Source organism: Artemia franciscana, unplaced genomic scaffold (genome assembly GCF_032884065.1).
Source record: "Artemia franciscana unplaced genomic scaffold, ASM3288406v1 Scaffold_1300, whole genome shotgun sequence".
In the NCBI taxonomy this organism is placed as follows: Eukaryota; Metazoa; Arthropoda; class Branchiopoda; order Anostraca; family Artemiidae; genus Artemia; species Artemia franciscana.
This window is the reverse complement of record NW_027062787.1, coordinates 13,085-30,415: the sequence shown is the minus strand read 5'-3', so window position 1 is coordinate 30,415 and position 17,331 is coordinate 13,085. Positions and strand designations below refer to the sequence as shown.

Below are 17,331 nucleotides of genomic sequence, written 5' to 3'. Positions count from 1 at the left end.
CTGATTTCCGCACTAGCGCTATGTATTTAATAAATAGAAACGAGATTTTTCAACTGAAAGTAAGGAGCAACATTAAAATTTAAAACGAACTGAAATTATTGCCTATATGCGGGGGCCTTCCCCTCCTCAACACCTCACTCTTCACGCTTAAGTTTTTAGTGCTTTAAAAAAAGCTTCTTATTTTTCTAATCAAACGACTTGTGTTTCCGGAATCGTTTTCAGAGATTCGGGACAAAATTCAAACAGTAGTGTAAAGAGCGACGAGTTGAAGAGGGGCCACCCCTTTCATATACTTTTTTTAAATAAAGCCAAGAAATGTGGCTCCATCTCCACGGAAAACTCCCCCTCCCCACGGATATATGGTCAATTCAGTAACGGTGAAAATTGACTTCAGACGATTATCCTAACATCTCCTCGCGTAAAATCGAGTCGGCAAAGAGAAAGCCAGACGTATACAAATAATTTCGTATAGGAATTATGGCAAATTCCTCCAGTGAAAAATTTCTCCTGAAAAGTTAATCCCCTGGAAATTTCGCTCCCCATGGATAATTCCTCCTACACAAAATTGTTTCCCCCCCCCACCACAAAAATGTATGAATGCTTCCCAATAACAAATACTATTCGTGACAACGGGCAGGTTTTATAACTTTAAGTCCTTTCCCAGGGGCAATGGGAGGTCATGTTGTCACAAAAAGGCATAGCTATTTGGCCTCTCAACTAAGCTGAACAAAATGGCTATCTCAAAATATTGGTCGGACGATTTTGGGAAAAAAGGGGCGTGGGAAGGGGCCTAGTTGCCCTCCAATCTTTTTTGTTACTTAAAAAGGGCACTAAAACCTGTTCGAAAGAGCCCTCTCGCGATGTTCTAGGACCACTGGGTCTATACGATCACCCTGAAAAAAAAGTAAACATGCATCCGTAATCTTTCTTTGGTAAAAAATACAAAATTCTACATTTTTGCAGATAGGAGCATAAGACCTCTAGATTAGGGCTCTCTGATACGCTGAATTGATGGTCTGATTTTTATTAATATTCTTTGAGGTTTAGGGGGTTATTCCCCCCCCACTTTTTTTTCAAAAATCAAGAACATTTTGTCAGGAACATAGCCTTTGATAGGTTTAGTAAAAATAAAAAATTAGTAAAATCATTTTAGTAAAATGAATCGTCGAGAAGATTCTAAAGCTAATTTCTATATCTAGCGCTTTTTAGAAGTAACAAAAGTATAATTATTAAAATAATTATACAATTTCCGACAAAAACCGCATCTTCGTATATAAGATGATATGACAGAAGTATCTTTTGGCAAGAGATTATATAACACACAAATCTTTCGAAAAGATGCTTTATCTAAAATCTAAAAATCTAAAACTAAAAACTTACATTAACAAAGCTGAAGAGGGCAAGATTTTGAAACAAATTTGAATCGCTGTCCTTCTGTATCCATTTATGTACAACTTCGCTGTCTTTTAGAGACATATCATCTGAAGTCCACGTAAAATTTGAAAACAGAGTCGTAATCTAGAAAAGAAAATCAAGTTTTAGCTCGGATTAAAATAATAAAGTTTGTGTTTTACTTTACCTTAATGTTTTTCCTTTATTTTCTGTGCTACATCTTTTTGGAGGGAAGAGTTGATGAAATCGAGCTTAGAATTCACCAAGGGTTCTTGGCGTTGAGCACTGCATGGTGTTCGTGAAGAAAAGTTTGAGCCCCCATGTCTACCACTTCTGCCTGGTACTCTTAGTCATCTGTTACCATGCTTGCTTTTAGCCCGTTCACCCTATATCCGTTCGTCTCAGCAGGTAAACGACATTAACTATCGTCTGTTTTTTAGATTATGTATTTATGAAGCCTCTTTTCAAATTTCTATCAGTAGCGTTAATTTGGCGAGGGGCACTTTTTCCCCAAGCCTTTGAAAAATAATTTTATTGGCTGTTCTCATTGAAAAATCGCTTTGCCTTTGGCATTTTAACTGAAAATATTAAAAAAGACAAACAAGTCCCTAGTCAAGATTTTGAAAAATACAAAGAAGTCCCTTCTCTATTTTTAAAAAAATACAATTTTGTCTCCCCCCCCTATCTTAATTTTCAGGAATTGACAAGAATAATGGCTATATGCATAATTTCAGGCCCTTGCCTCTGAGACAATCCCAGGGCAAACCAATCCCAGTTTTGAACGTACTTACTAAAATGACTGTCTTCAAATTTCAATCCGGGGTCGTGTTTGGTCTTGGGGAGCCTCTGGGTGGTATAAAATGTTGAAGGGACATTAGGTTGCCTAACCTTTGGCTTTGGACATAATTGGGACGTATTAGTCTGGCTTTAGCCATAAAATTGCATGAGCACTAGTAGATATTTGTACTTCATATCTTTGGTTCTATTGGGATAATAAAATTCTTTATTTTCTAGAAGACATTGAGCTCTGGAAAAATGATCTTTGGAAATTGGTAGCAATAAAGTAGTCTCTATCTTTGAATTTAAACAGTTTATTTCTGCACCATTTAAAACCAGTAGCTGGATAAAATCTAGTTTGCCATTACAGCAGCATAATGTAGAGGCGGGGTATTCTCACAATACAAGGCAACGAAAAAATAGCACCAAGTGTGTCTTTTTATTTGAGTTAAATCACGTTACTTCTGCACCATTTGAAACTAGCAGCTGATAAATACCTAATCTGCTATTTGCAGAAGCATAACGCAGAGGTGTTGTACCCTCACAATCTAAGGAATCGTGCACCATTTGAAACCAGTACCTGAGAAACTTTTAGTCTGTCATTTTCAGCAGCATAATGCAGAAGGGTGACATTTTCACAGTCTAAGAATAAAAGAACTATTTGAAACTAACAGCCGACAAATTATGTAGTCTGTCACAATCAGCGGCACAATGTAAAAACGTTTCATTATCGCAACGTAAGGTATCTACGATGGCACCACTTGAAATTAGCAGCTGAAAAATATCTAGGCTGTTATTTGCAGCTTAACATACAGGTATGGCGTGGTCAAAACCTAAGGCACCTATGGTGGCACCACTTGAAACTAGCAGTTGAAAAACAACCACGCTGTTATTTGCAGCTTAATGGACAGGTATGACATGGTCACAACCTAAAGCATCTATGGTGGCACCCGACAGGTTTTATTGCAGTAGTGTCAATTCATGAACATTTTCAGAGGGGAAATGAATTCTATAAAATCTATAGGGGCGAATTTTCCGTTCTTTCAATTTTTCGAACGAAAATACCAGAAAGGACATTTCTCTACAAAAATATCCCGAAACAGGTAATTTTCAAAATTTGAGAGGGGCAAAAGCATTAGGAGGGCAGGCATCGCCCTGCCCTTCCCAATTAACACTATTGTTGAACGAAGGTATTACAGCACTGTTAGATTAAAATTGACACTATTTCTAACAAAAACGAAGTAAGGTAAGAAAATGATTGCTAAGAGGAGGATAATTTACCGCCTAATATTCTTAAATTATGATGATGTATCAGGAGCAAATTTGCATAATATATGCATCGGGTGCAATATGAAATCCTATATTCATTTGTTTATATACACATATGGGAGAGAGTTGGGGAGAATTTTCTTTTTGGCCTCGCTATTTAAATTAATTATGACTATTTATTTGAACTTCAGTGATATTTTTCGGGACTTGACATGGGTGGTTTCTTACTATTTATGTTCAGAGCCGTCCCTAGGGTTGGTAGCCCCTGAGTAATTACAGCCCCCCTCCCGAATCAGATGTAAGCAAGAAAAGCCAGATCAAATTGGAAAAATATATTAAAATGGGCAATTCCGCAGCTGTGGCACCCCCAAAGCCACGGTGCCTGGAGCTACTGCCCAGGTTTCTACCCTAGGAACGACTCTGTTTATTTGTTGTGCAAAATTAGTGTGATACCAATTTCTTTTTCTGTCAGGATTAGAAGATTTTCTGTTAAAGAATATACGAACCTTAGTCACCTTAAAGGTCTTTGAACTGTGTTGAGTGTTTGAACGGTTTGTTTATCCAGAAAGAAGAAAAAAATGAATGCTATAGCACGCAAAATATAGTTAGCGTCATCCTATTATACAATTACTAAAATGATGTAAAGTTAATGGTCAAATGTTGCATTTGAGGGGTCTCCCACTTCTCCCCCTGGTGAACATCTCCGAAAGCCTCGTGTGCTACATAGTTCATTTATGGATAGCGCAGTTCCACGACACCTGGCAACTTTTACCTCGCTTGGTATGTGTCACTTGGTGTGCGTGCTTTCTGAAAGTCGGTGATCCCTCGGTTGCATTGCATACCAAGTCGGAAGTTATTTAAAATTTGATGGCAAACCTAATAAATGAAAGAAGAATTGTTTCACTTCCGCAATTACAACTAGTTATGCAACTGATCATTTAATAAAGTATGGAAAGTAAATACCTTTGTCATGGAGAAAAAACTTTTATTTCATTTGGCCATTGACATAAGTTTTATTAGTCAGGAATTACGTAAGTTCAGTCCTTACTTCAATTATTTTGGGATTATTATGGGGGGTAGCACTTCTTCTTTTCTTTCCAGATATACTTGGCGATTGCTGAGTTTAATAAACTTGCATGCAAGAAGCAGAAACGAACAATTCTATAATTCAACTTACTGATGAGAAAGTGGAAGGGTGGCTTCAATTCACAGAAAATAGAGGAGAATATTTTTCAAAATTGCAGGGGGGCGGGGCATTTTCTAAATTTCTTTCAAAGAAAATCATGGGCAGCGTAATAGCACTGCCTAAGTAAAGAGCGCTGTGGGCGAAATGTATTGTTTATTTTTATTTTATTTTTTTCTGGTTTTGGGTTTTTTAGGTTTTTTTTTGTTTTTTTGGTTACTTTGTATCGAAGGAGTTGTCGTAGAAACTTCGAAAAGGGCTCATTCGATTGGAAATCGAAAGGGGCAGTCCCTTTTTAATAGTCAAAAGAGATTGGGGGGGCAAGTCACCCCCTCCCACACCCATCATTTCCCAAGAAATATCCAATCAAAACTTTGAGATAGCCATTTTGTTCAACATAGTTGAAAGGTCCTGAAATTATGTATTTGATAATGCCCCTCTACAGTCTTCAGGGCAAGGGATGTAAGTTATGCACTGGAGCCATATAAGGTTTATATTGAATGGATCATCGTATAAACTTCGGAGGGGCTTATTGTATTGCTAATCAGAAGTGTTAGTGCCCTATTTGAGATTCAGAGCGACGGGAGGGTGGATATTCCCCCCCACATCGTATTTTCCCGAAATGCATCTCATAGAAATTTTGAGCTGGCAATTTATTGTCATAGAAACTTCGATAAAGGCTCATTCGATTGGAACTTGAAATGGTTGACGCCATTTTTAGTAGTAGAAAGTGATTGGAACACAACTAGCCCCCCTTCACACGCCCAGCATTTCCCCAAATACATCCAATTAAAATTTTGAGACATCCATTTTGCTCAACGTAATTGAAAAGTACAAACATTATGTCTATTAGAATGACAATCTCCCCCACAACCCCCAGAGCAAGGGTTTTAAATTATGTCCTGGGGACATACAAAGTTTATATATAAAGGGTGATCGTATAAACTTTGGCAGGGTCTCATTGGATGGGCAATCACAAGTTCCAGTGTGCTTTTTAATATTTAGAGTGATCGAATGGTGAATATCCCCCCAAACCTTGTATTTTCCCAAAATGCATCTGATAGAAATTTTGAGATGGCCATTTGTTGTCGTAGAAACTTTGAAAAAGGCTCATTTGATTGGAAATCGAACTGGCTAGTGTTAGTCAAAAGTGATTGGAGGTTAAAAAGGACCCCCACGCCCATCAGTTCAAAAACAAATCTAATAAAAACTTTGAAATAACCATTTTGTTCAGCTTAGTTGAAAGGTCTGGAAATCCTGTTTTTGACAAGTCAATGAAAATAGCAAACAAAGATACTTTTCAAATATTGGAGGGACAAAATCCTGGGTAGCTATGACTAGAGGAATTGACGCCACTGGGAGAGAAGGGTTATCCAAAATCTCAAAACTCCGTATCTTCCAGACAAGGTCTCCAGAGAGCTACCACAGCTGATCTAGAGCAAACAGCTGATTTAGGTGCAGTTTCGGAAGTATTTACGTTTAATTTGTCAAAAGCAGCTTATAACGAAAAAAGGGGCAACTTGGGAACACTGCAATCTAGACCCTTCTAGCCCTATAAAAATTTTCCAAAAACAAAATTTTGCAGCAATTTGAAACGTTTTTGTCTAAATACTATCAATTATTTAACTGGTTGAAATACAACACGGAGGTAGACAAGCTTTACTGTTTTGTGTGCAGGCACATTCTAAAGGAAGTGATCAACATGAAAAATTTGTGAAAATCGATTACAACAACTTGAAGAAACTAGGCAAAGGGCAAAAAAAGACATGCAGAATCTTCACTCCATCTCAAATGTGCAAAGAAAAATTTATCAAAAATCCATAAAAACTAGGGAGGTCTACCAGTAAGTTCTAAAATAACAAGAGCATTTATTAAAATAATTACTAAAAGCAGATATTATTTATTAAAACTTTTATATAGAATACTGACCATGACATCAAGAACAGGTTCCTATTATCTGGGTTTACGAGGCAAACGACAGCGAGAATTAAACGTCTAAAAGCCTGCCGTGTGCCGAGTGCAGGGGGCCCGGGCAAAGAACAGGCTCCCAGTACTGCAGAACATAGCACCTAATACCATAATTTACGTATGTGAGTCACTAGTCAACACAAAGAAAATATGTGAAAATTTTCACTAGTGAAAATTTCTAATGAATTTTTGATGAAAGACTGGAGTTATGGTTTGGAAATCCGTTTCCTCTGCTCTTTCTCAAAACATTCAGCCCCCCCCCCTCAACAAAAAAACGAATCAAACAAAATAATTTTCAAAAATGAAGTTGTTATGCAAAATGCGGAAGGGGGGTTGAAGTTAGATAAGTAACAGGACAAACGTCTTGTGGCGTTACATTAATGAACATAATAAAACAACTCAAAAATGCCCAATGGTGCTTTGTTTGACCTTGAAAAAATATAAAGAGCTTTTGAGAATCATTTCAAGACAATCGTCTTTTATTTTAAAAAATATTGTTCACTGTGACAAAGCATTAATTTTTGACTTAATACGAATAAGATTGGATAGCAGCATTGTGTATAGCCTTGTTAAAACTAAACTCAATAATAAAAAAAAGTATTACTATTTGATTTTCCTTTTAACACTTATTTTGGTTGCTACTCTGACAATTATGTGCCTATGAAAACTATAAAAAAAGGGTTAGCAGTATTGGACGAAAAACAACAATAGTCTGATATTTTTGTGTGCCCCCATTCCATCTTTTTTACGCTTTGTAATTTTTCTAAAGAAAATATAAGTTAAATTCAATCGACTTAGCTAAATTAAATATTCTTTAAAATCATCAAATCAAAACTTCATACATACCTGTTCTTTCGGGGTCATTCGAGCGCCCAAAAATTGTCCCAGCCCATCCGGGAAATCTATCGATGCGATGAATAACGTCATTACAAAAGGGTAAATGAAGCGACTGCAAATAAAATGGTTTCAAAATAAAACTTGGAACAAAAGATAATTTTAACCAAACAGCAGTCATTGGAGCTGAGTAAATTAGAAAAAAGCGTAAATAATATTACTATTGTTTCTAATGGTTATTGGTACTTGTGTTTGGATTCAAAAATACATTATTGTGACTCATTTTGAATGTGGTCAGTAGAGCGTATATCATATTCGTTTTTGTCACTCAAATAAAGCATTTTTTCCATTCGTACCTTCCCTCTCCTTTTTTCATTTCATTGGCTTGCACTTTAATGCGGCCTGACACTATACGCATAAATTTTTAAAGACAGATACTAAACCATGGCAAAAATTTATTGAAAACATTAAATCGATAATAAATGAAAACATGGTAACTGCAATTCAGTCTTTTGGCTCCTTATACTTTTAAGGCCTTTTTTTCATCGATACCGCCCTCATTTTCTACCTAATAGTCCCATTAAATAAGGAGGAAGACCCCACTGCCTTTTCATCACAAACATCAAAACAAGAGCAACAATAGGGAATTCTTTTCTTAAGACAATGGAAAATCAAATTTGAATGAATTGGCCCTATGTCCAAGGGTCATCCTCAGCAAAACATAAATATATAAAAGAAGAAAAACTTGCAACAACATGCGGCCAACAAAACAAAAATGAATTTTTTTTAAAACAGTCCCACCATCCTAACTTCAGCGACTTTCTACCAGGACCGATAAATAAAGTGAGATGAAACAAGGCAATTCATTGAGATGAAAGAAGAATAATTAAAAACACGTTTTTAGAGCTAATTTTGCTTTTTTGGCAGCTAACCTCAAAGGTCTATTTGTGACTGGTTCTGTGTTAATTTCTAATGGTTTTTTAAAATATTTTGTAAGATCATTTTTAATTAAATTTGTGTATATAGAGCATTTAGTGAATATTCCCCCAAGTCCCTATTTAAGGAAATATTATTATTAATCTTACGTCTGACTTCAATTGCTTCTCGAACAACCTGCTTTACACCTAAGGTCATTGCTAACAAGGGCAGATTTTTCAAAAAGTATTTTGCGGATAGGATTTTCAAATTTATGGCTACTTAAAGCAGAATCAAAAGAAATAGTAGCAATATTAGATTTAAGAGCTTTGATGATATTATCTTTATACTATTGTAGGGGTTTCTCTAAATTCTGGTGAGTTTTACCTACATAGTAATTGTCACAGTCACATGGTATTTGATAGACCCTTCTCTGGCGAGTAAATTTTATCTTTACCAGAATTTAGGAAATTTATTATTTGGAAATTATTGGTAAATACTACATACAGATTATTTTGCGTGCAGATTTGTTAAGATTCGTAGTGACTTTCGGGACGTGTGGGAGGTAAATTATGTTTGAGGGCTAATCGGTGATTATTACAGGGCAAACTACCATTGATTTATGGGAGTGTCTTTTCGGTCTACTGTTAATTGTATTATTGATAAATAAAATAGTACACCCATTTCCAAGAAGTATGTCCCTGATAATGTTTAGTTCTGCTGTGATGTAGGAATCAGAACAAATGTTTAGGGCACGATCGACGAAAGAGATTACGACAGATCTTTTAACTTGTGGGGGAGGGGTGGTTTCATTTAAAATACAAATATCTATTCTTTTCTGTTGATTTTCTGTAAATAGTAAAATTGATTTGACCTAAGCTACGAATAATTAACACATCTAGAAATGGAATTTTATTTGAAATTTCAATTTCCCAGGTAAACTGTAAATTTTTATCACATGTATTAAAGTGATCTAATGTGATCTAATTAGTAAATTACATTAATAATGTAATTAATTACATTGCATTAAGTTACATGATCTAAGGTGACATTAAGGTTCATTTTCCTCATAGTTCCAAAGTTAAATCATCCATGTAACGTCCCTAAGAGATATGTTTAAAGAAATATGAATTTAACGCCCAATTTTCAATATGTCCAACATAAATATTCGCCAGTAATCCAGAGAGGGGCGCAACCATCGGTAGCCCATTAATTTGCTTGTAAAAAAAATTACAGAATTGGAAATACATTGAAAACTTGTTACAGAGTTTAATCAAGGTCATTAAGACCTCACAATCTATTCCTGCTGCTGAAGCTCCATTTAAATGATAATTTTCGTTTATTTTATTTTCTAATAATTGTTATTCAAAACAAGAAGAACAATAGGAAATGAATATATCGGCCCTATGTCCGAGGGACATCCTCAACAAAACATAAATATATAAAAGAAGAAAACTTAAAAGAACATACGACCAATAAAACTAAAATGATTTTTTTTTAAAAACAATCCCAGCATCCTTACTTCAGAGAATTTCAACCAGGGCTGATAAATAAAGTGAGATGAAACAAGGCAATTCATTGAAATTAAAGAAGAATAATTAACAACACTTTTTTAGTGCTAATCCTTCTTTTTTGGAAGCTAACCTCGAAAGTCTGTTTGTGACTGGTTCCGTGTTCTTACGGTTCTTACGTCTGGTTTCAATTGCTTCTCGAACTAACTGCTTTACGTCTAGGGCATTGCTAATGAGGGCAGATTCTTCAAAAAGTATTTTTTGGCTAGGATTTTCAAATGCATAGCTGCTTAAAGTAGAATCAAAAGAAATACTAGCAATATTAAAATTTAGAGCTTTGGTGATATCATCTTTATGCTGTTGTGACGTGTCTCTAATTTCTATTTGATAAACCCCTGTTTGGCGAGTAACTGTGGTTTTACCTTTACCAAAATTTAGGAAATATGTGATTTTAAATTAATGGTAAATACTAAATACAGCTTATTTTGTGTGCAGACTTTTTTAAGATTCGTAGTGATTTTTCGGATATATGGGAGGCAAATTATATTTGAAGGCTTATTGGGATTCTCACATAGTAAACTACCATTGGTTTTCGGGAGTTTCTTTTCAGTCTACGGTTAATTGTATTATTATTAGATAAAGTAGGATACCCATTTCCAAAAAGTATGCCCGTGATAAAGTTTAGTTCTGCTGTGATGCAGGAATCAGAACCAATGTTTAGAGCCCGATCAACGAGAGAGATTACGACAGCTCTTTTAACTTTTGGGAGGTGGTTTGATCCAAAATGTAAATATCTATTGTTTTGTGTTGGTTTTCTGTAAATAGTAAAATTGAGTTTATCTAAGCTACGAATAAATAAAATAAAATACACGAAAATGATCATTTATTAACAGTTTCAGCAGCAGGAATAGGTTGCGAGGTCTAAATGACCTTGGTTAAACTCTGTAACAAGTAATCAATGGATTTTCAATTCCGTAATTCATTTTAGCAGGAAATTAATGGGCTACCGATGGGTACGCCCCTCTCCGGGTTACTGGTGAATATTTATGCTGGGCATATTGAAAATTGGGCGTTAAATTCATATTTCTTGATACATATTTTTTGGGGAGGTTACATGGATTACGTAGTTTCACTTTGGAATTATGGGGAAATTGAATTTAGGAGTTTTTTAGATAACATTAATACATATGATAGAAATTTACAGTTTACCCTAGAAATTGAAACTGTAAATAAAATCTCATTTCCAGATGTGTTAATTATTCGTAGCTTAGATAAACTCAATTTTACTATTTACAGAAAACCGACAGAAAACAAAAAATATTTAAATTTTTAATCAAGCCACCCTCCACAAGTTAAAAGAGCTGTCGTAATATGTCTCGCTGATCGTGACCTAAGCACTTGTTCTGGTTCCTACATCACAGCAGAACTAAACTGTATCAGGGACATATTTTTTTTGGAAATGAGTATCCTAAGATACTCATTCTGCTTTGAGCAGCCATGTATTTGAAAATCCTAGCCCCAAAATACTTTTTGAAGAGTCTGCTTTAATTAGCAATGGAATAGGCATAAACCAGGTAGTTTGAGAAGCAATTGAAATCAGACAAAAGATTAATAATAATATTTCCTTAAATAGGGACTTGGGGGAATATTCACTAAATGCTCTACACACACATTTAACTTAAAACTATCTTACAATATATTTAAAAAAACAATAGATAATAACACAGAACCAGTCTCAAATAGACCTTGGATGTCAGATCAGCCAAGAAAGCAATATTAGCACCAAAAACATGTTTTTAATTATGCTTCTTTCATTTCAATGAATTGCCTTGTTTCATCTCACTTTATTTATCAGTCCTGGTTGAAAGTCGCTGAAGTAAGGATAGTGGAACTGTTTTAAAAAAATTTCATTTTAGTTTTGTTGGCCGTTTGTTGTTGTAAGTTTTTCTTCTTTTATATATTTATGTTTTGCTGAAGATGACCCTTGGACATAGGGCCGAAATATTCATTCAAATTAGATTTAAACTGTATTACAAAAATAATTCCCTATTGTTCTTCTCGTTTTGATGTTTGTTAATACTCCTATTTATGAGTTATCGGGCACGGCCACAAAGATATGAAGAAAATGATCTTTTGTATTAGAAGCCCACGAATTTGAAAAATAATTAGGATACTCAATTCTTCGAAAATAAGGAAAAAGGAAAGGGGGAGTCTCTACTGGCAGTTTTACGTGCAAATTTTTACCAGTGTTTTTGCAGAAAACTGAAAATGCGCGTAGGCTGAAATTCCCTACGCATACGAGGAATCGTGGTTAAGAATCAAATGATTAACTAATTGTTAAAAATGGAATAAATTGGGAAACTGATTATTTCTCATTAAAAAACGGATTATTTTTCTGAAAATTTGTTGCAATTTTTGGCAGGTTGCTGATTATTTTGGTGCAATAATTGAAGTTGAACAGCGACAAATGCATTAAAATTTGTCTTTAAATAAGATAGGGGTTGTTCCGGTTTTTCACATCATACCTGCAGTAAACAAAGGATTCCTGTACATTTATTTCACAAATTAAATGGATAGCTCAAATTGTATTTTTCCGCAAAACGCAGGATGTGAGAACTAAGGCCAATGTTTTCATTAGCACAAATTTCTTTCTAATGGTAGGTTATTACGAATGACCCTGTGGAGCAGACGGATGGTAGGATCACACACAAAATGGGTAAATGGGTATCTTGACCTGGAAAACTTTCTGCAACAGTTTTGTATCATTCACGCTTCTTAGATTATAATTCAACTGAATGGCTAAATGCAGTTAGAGTCTTAGTTTTGCTTATTTTTCCTGGTCTAATGCATGTAGCCATCCAATTAAGCAATTAAACCAACTGCATTAGTTCTTCTACCTTAGTTCTTCTGCCCTAGGAATGACGCATAAACGGATAATAGATAGTCTTATCTATCAACAAATAAAGGAACATCATTTTTATACATTCCTAATAAGGGGTTTTATGCCAGATTTGCCTCTCACTCAATTGAAATATCTGTGCTTGCTTTTTCTACATTTAGCCATGGCTTGATGCCCACAACTATTTTTAATTTTTGGTAGTCTAATGCAGTCACTATCCTATTTTTGATTCTTATTTTTTGACGGTTTAATGCAGTCACTATTTAATTTTTGCTCATTTTGATGGCTTAATGCAGGCAATATCTTATTTTCACTTATTTTTGATGTTTAATGCGATCACTATCTAATTTTTGCTTATTTTAATGGTTTACAACAGTCAGTATCTTATTTTGCTTATTTTTGACGGTCTATCTAATTTATTCTTATTTTTGATGGGTAATGCAGTCACCATATTATTTTTGCTAATTTTGGATGGTTTAGTGCAGTCACCTAACATATTTTTTTAAGTTTTCTTTTCAAGCTTGGAACAATTTTCATGACCATATTAAATAGGATGGGAAAAGGTTATATTTTCTTTTTCCTATTTAAAAAAGCTGTCTACAGCGAACAAGCTGCCTTTTCAAGCAAGCAGATTCTTTTTTCTAGTTCAGCTGAGCCTACTATAACCCTGGAAAAGAAAAATATTTTGATTTTACTTTTTTCAGCATACCAAATATATTTCAAATGGTAAGTGACTGGTTTGAAAAATGGACAGACCATTTCTATTATGTTTTCTTTAATACGCTGGGATAATTGATACACTACCCAGTCGTTTTCATACCTTGGAAGGCTGGCTTTACCGTGTTTTGGAACTTAATGTCGTTACCCAAAAAGAATAACTATTACCTTATAATTACTGCCATAATTACTACTCGGCAATTAATTAGCGTTTGCAGTAAAATAATCAGGGCCAACACTCTTGCGTTGCTTGTAGTAAAGAGCTATAAGACTTTAATATATCGTTTATCTTTTTTTCCCAGAGCCCCTTCATATGAAAGAGGTGGTCGTAGAAACTTTGCAAGGGATTCGATTGAAAATTTAAGTTCTACTACCCCTATTAAGAAACAAAGGTGATCAGAGGAAAATCAGCCCCCCCCCCTTCCACTTCCCTTTCAGGCTTCCTCTCGCCCAAAGACATCCGAAAACTCCTTTTAGATAGTCATTTTGTTTAAAATAGTATAACGATCAAAACGAAACTATTTAAGGGTTTGACTTACTTCTTGGCTAGTATCTTTATATAAATTGAACGTAATATAGCTTAAAATAAACCTATTATAACTTAATATAATAATAAATTAATATTTTTAACATACTTAAACAACAAAATTACAGTTAAATATACTTATATTTCAATGTACTTAAGCAAATCCATTTATAAGTTTGACTTACTTTTTGGCTAGTATCTTTTTGATTATTTTGTTATTCCTTATGAAAGTAACATACTGGCGCTGAAGACATACAAAAAGCGCACCTGTAAATCCACCAAAAGCACTGAAAAAAAGAAGAAATATTAACGAATAATCCAAACGGCTAGTCAGATGTAACAAAGCAAGTATCATGCAAGAGTTTTAATCAAAGTCTAAGGGGAAGAGGGCAAATCTTATTCAGGTAACTAACCTCGCCTATCGCCCGGCGTGGGTCCAGTTTGCGTGGGTCCAGTTTGCTTACCATTGCTAGCTTCTTCTCGTAGCTCACAGTCGATTTTCTCTTTTATTACAATTTTATTGACGTCAGGACAATGAAAATTTACGGCAAGATGCACCGCAAGCCAGCAATTTCCCTAGGGTTTCCCTGGATTTATGCTTTTTGAACTTCCTTTAACAAAAAACAACAGGAACGTTTACAGGGCAGCATTGTCAACGCTTTGAGATAAATTGCACCAGTTTTCCGACTAAAATCGTAACGGAAGACAATAATTTGTATTATCAGAACAGCGGGTGAAAAATTTGCCGTAAAAACAACCAAATTTTCGATAAACCAAAACTGGTGCATTCACGATAAAAAACGACAGACCTAAGGCATGATCTGTATGGGTCAAAGAAAGTAAGCCTCTTTTTTTTATTTGATCTGAATAATTCGGTCAAAGTTTACGTGCAAATCTTCAAATATATGGTTCGAATTAAAGTTCGCATTTGTCTGTCAATTTCAGATACTTTGAAAATAGCCCATTAGTATTTCTTTAATTAAAAGAACTCGTAGTCCTTCTTGTTCCTAGTTTAATTATATCTATGAGCAGCTAATAAAAGAAGTTGAAAAAATGTCTTACCCAATGAAAGCATAGATGAGTAGTTCGGCAGGATCATATGCGTAATCAATTTGAAAGTTTGTCTTGTAGATGGTGGTAATTGTAACTGAAAAAAAGGGAAATATACATTTATACAATACAGATTTTTCACTTGCATTTGGACACACAGGAGAATCATACCTATTTAGATGAATGGGTGTATCTTTATTACAAAATATTCCTAATGGAGGATTTTGAGTCAAATTATCCATGGAATATGACAAAAAATGTGTGACCAAAAAAAGACTTCTGCCTTACTCTAAACCACGGTTTGGAAATGTTATGGAAGAAACAATCAATGGATAAGGTTCGGTATTCGTGCAAATGGCTACTATATGTTATATCTCCGGCTCAAAACCAAAACTGGTGCATATAATGTTAAAATAACCAATAAATTAGGGCATTTCGGCAGTTTGATCGCCGCTTCATGAAAGCCCGCAAAGACGGTAATTTATTCTAACTGTTAAGTTATTCTATCAGTTATTGGAAATTTTTCCAATCCTCCAAAAGGACATTCATGATAGGACTACCCGGACGGGGTTACTGCTAGGAAATATATCCTAAGTTTTCGGGCTTGATAGGCCCAGAGAAAAAAACAAGTACATATTTTAAAGCGTTTTGAAATAAAATTTCAAGAGTCGAATTGAAGTAAAATTTTTCATGACACGTATTAAAAGTACGAAGTTAATTAAACTAATGCAACGTTAAATGAAAAAAAAACAACTTCAAGTGATTTTTGTTTGAAAGAGACTAACTTAGACCCTTTTTGTAGGAATTCCAGCCCCCCCCCCCAGTGGGCAAAAATTCTTCTAGGGAGACGAGTGCTATGCTTAAGAATCCCATCCTACTTGGACGCTTTTTTGTTTTTATGCACGTTTTACTAGTTTATCAGCCTCAGAAAGCACGAATTTCTCGGCGCTTCCACTTGTAGCGTCCCAATTTGCTCAAAATTTGTCAAAAACTTCTTTGTAGTAAAATCTTTTTTATAATGTTATATGAAACCCTGTTTAGTTCTCAAATACGCAGCCTACAATTTCACAAATTTCCCCTTTCTCTTTCGTTAGGTTTTTGTATGATGAAAAAGATGTAACACCAAGGCCTCGATAATTTTTTAATTAGGCTAGTCAGAAATAATAAAATAATTAGTATACTGATGGATAATAGAAAGCTACTTAGAGAAATTAATTCTGCATATTTTCTTATTGAGGTTAGACAAACAGTTACTTCATCAAGAGCCAGCGAAAAATTGCCTTAAGGACACTATTCGCAAATTAGCCAAAGAGATATTTTGATAGTTTTATATTTTTAAGTCATTTGTATTAATCCCACCCAGATTTTTTTTTCATGTACCTTTGTAGAAGTACCTGCAAAGAGGGCTTACGACATCTCAAAATGGCAACGTTGATATTGTTCTAGTCTTCTTATTTCACGTCGCATGCCCATCTTCCTCTACCATTAATAATAAACTAATTTATGATATTAATGGGCAGGATGGTATGAAGCGATTCCACTACAAAATAAAACTTCAATATATACACAAATGTTTACACACAGGGAAAGTCTTTCAGAGCGCGAAAGAATTGTCGAAATTAAAAGGAACAATTTTGCCTTAAGGCTCTTGGTCACAAACTAAGTTAACCGAAGGATATATTCAATAGGTTCAAAGCATAACATTTATATATTTTAAGTACAATATTTTTCAAGTATTTTTCTTTAAATCTCGCGCGACAGTTTTATGGTCATAAATACTGTTCCAGAAGCAGCTGCAAAGAGCAGGCATCACACCTCCACTTGGCGAAGTTAATATTTTCCTAGACTTTCCCGTATAACGTCACTTGCGCTATCTTTATCTTTTCCCTACTATTACTAATAAACCACTTTATACTCAGGGGGAAGAAGGAGCTACAAAAACCCATTATTTTAAATATACAACAGGCAGCCGGTCTTCAAAGCACAGAAATTTGCCAAAATTAAGAAATAGTTTGTCTCTAAGGTGTTGTTCGCAAAGTAAGTTATGTTGACTGAAGATCTATTATTTTTCAGAATTCTAGGGTGTTGTTCGCAAAGTGAGTTATGTTGACCGAAGATCCATTGTTTTTCAAAATAATATATATATATATATTACTAGAAATGGATATGCACTAACATTACATTCCTCCGACTGTTACTGATAAATTACTCTATAACGAAAAAAGAATGAGGGGCATAGAGAGTTTACTGGAACTTATTACACAAAAATAAAATATAATCATATACAAAA

At 34.7% G+C, this 17,331-nt stretch overlaps 1 protein-coding gene across 1 annotated transcript in view; it reads right to left on the bottom strand.

Annotated features, from left to right (window-relative positions):
- The window catches only part of LOC136042445 (chloride channel protein 2-like), a 75,173-nt gene extending 58,728 nt beyond the window's left edge, over positions 1-16,445 (bottom strand). The window contains exons 1-5 of the mRNA XM_065727409.1: positions 16,422-16,445; positions 15,054-15,138; positions 14,177-14,278; positions 7,436-7,538; positions 1,381-1,518 (exon numbers count right to left, since the gene is read on the bottom strand). Of these exons, the coding sequence (XP_065583481.1) occupies positions 1,381-1,518; positions 7,436-7,516 (219 nt within the window). The 5' untranslated portion in view covers positions 7,517-7,538; positions 14,177-14,278; positions 15,054-15,138; positions 16,422-16,445. The remainder of the gene's footprint in view (positions 1-1,380; positions 1,519-7,435; positions 7,539-14,176; positions 14,279-15,053; positions 15,139-16,421) is intronic.
- Positions 16,446-17,331: the final 886 nt, after the last annotated feature.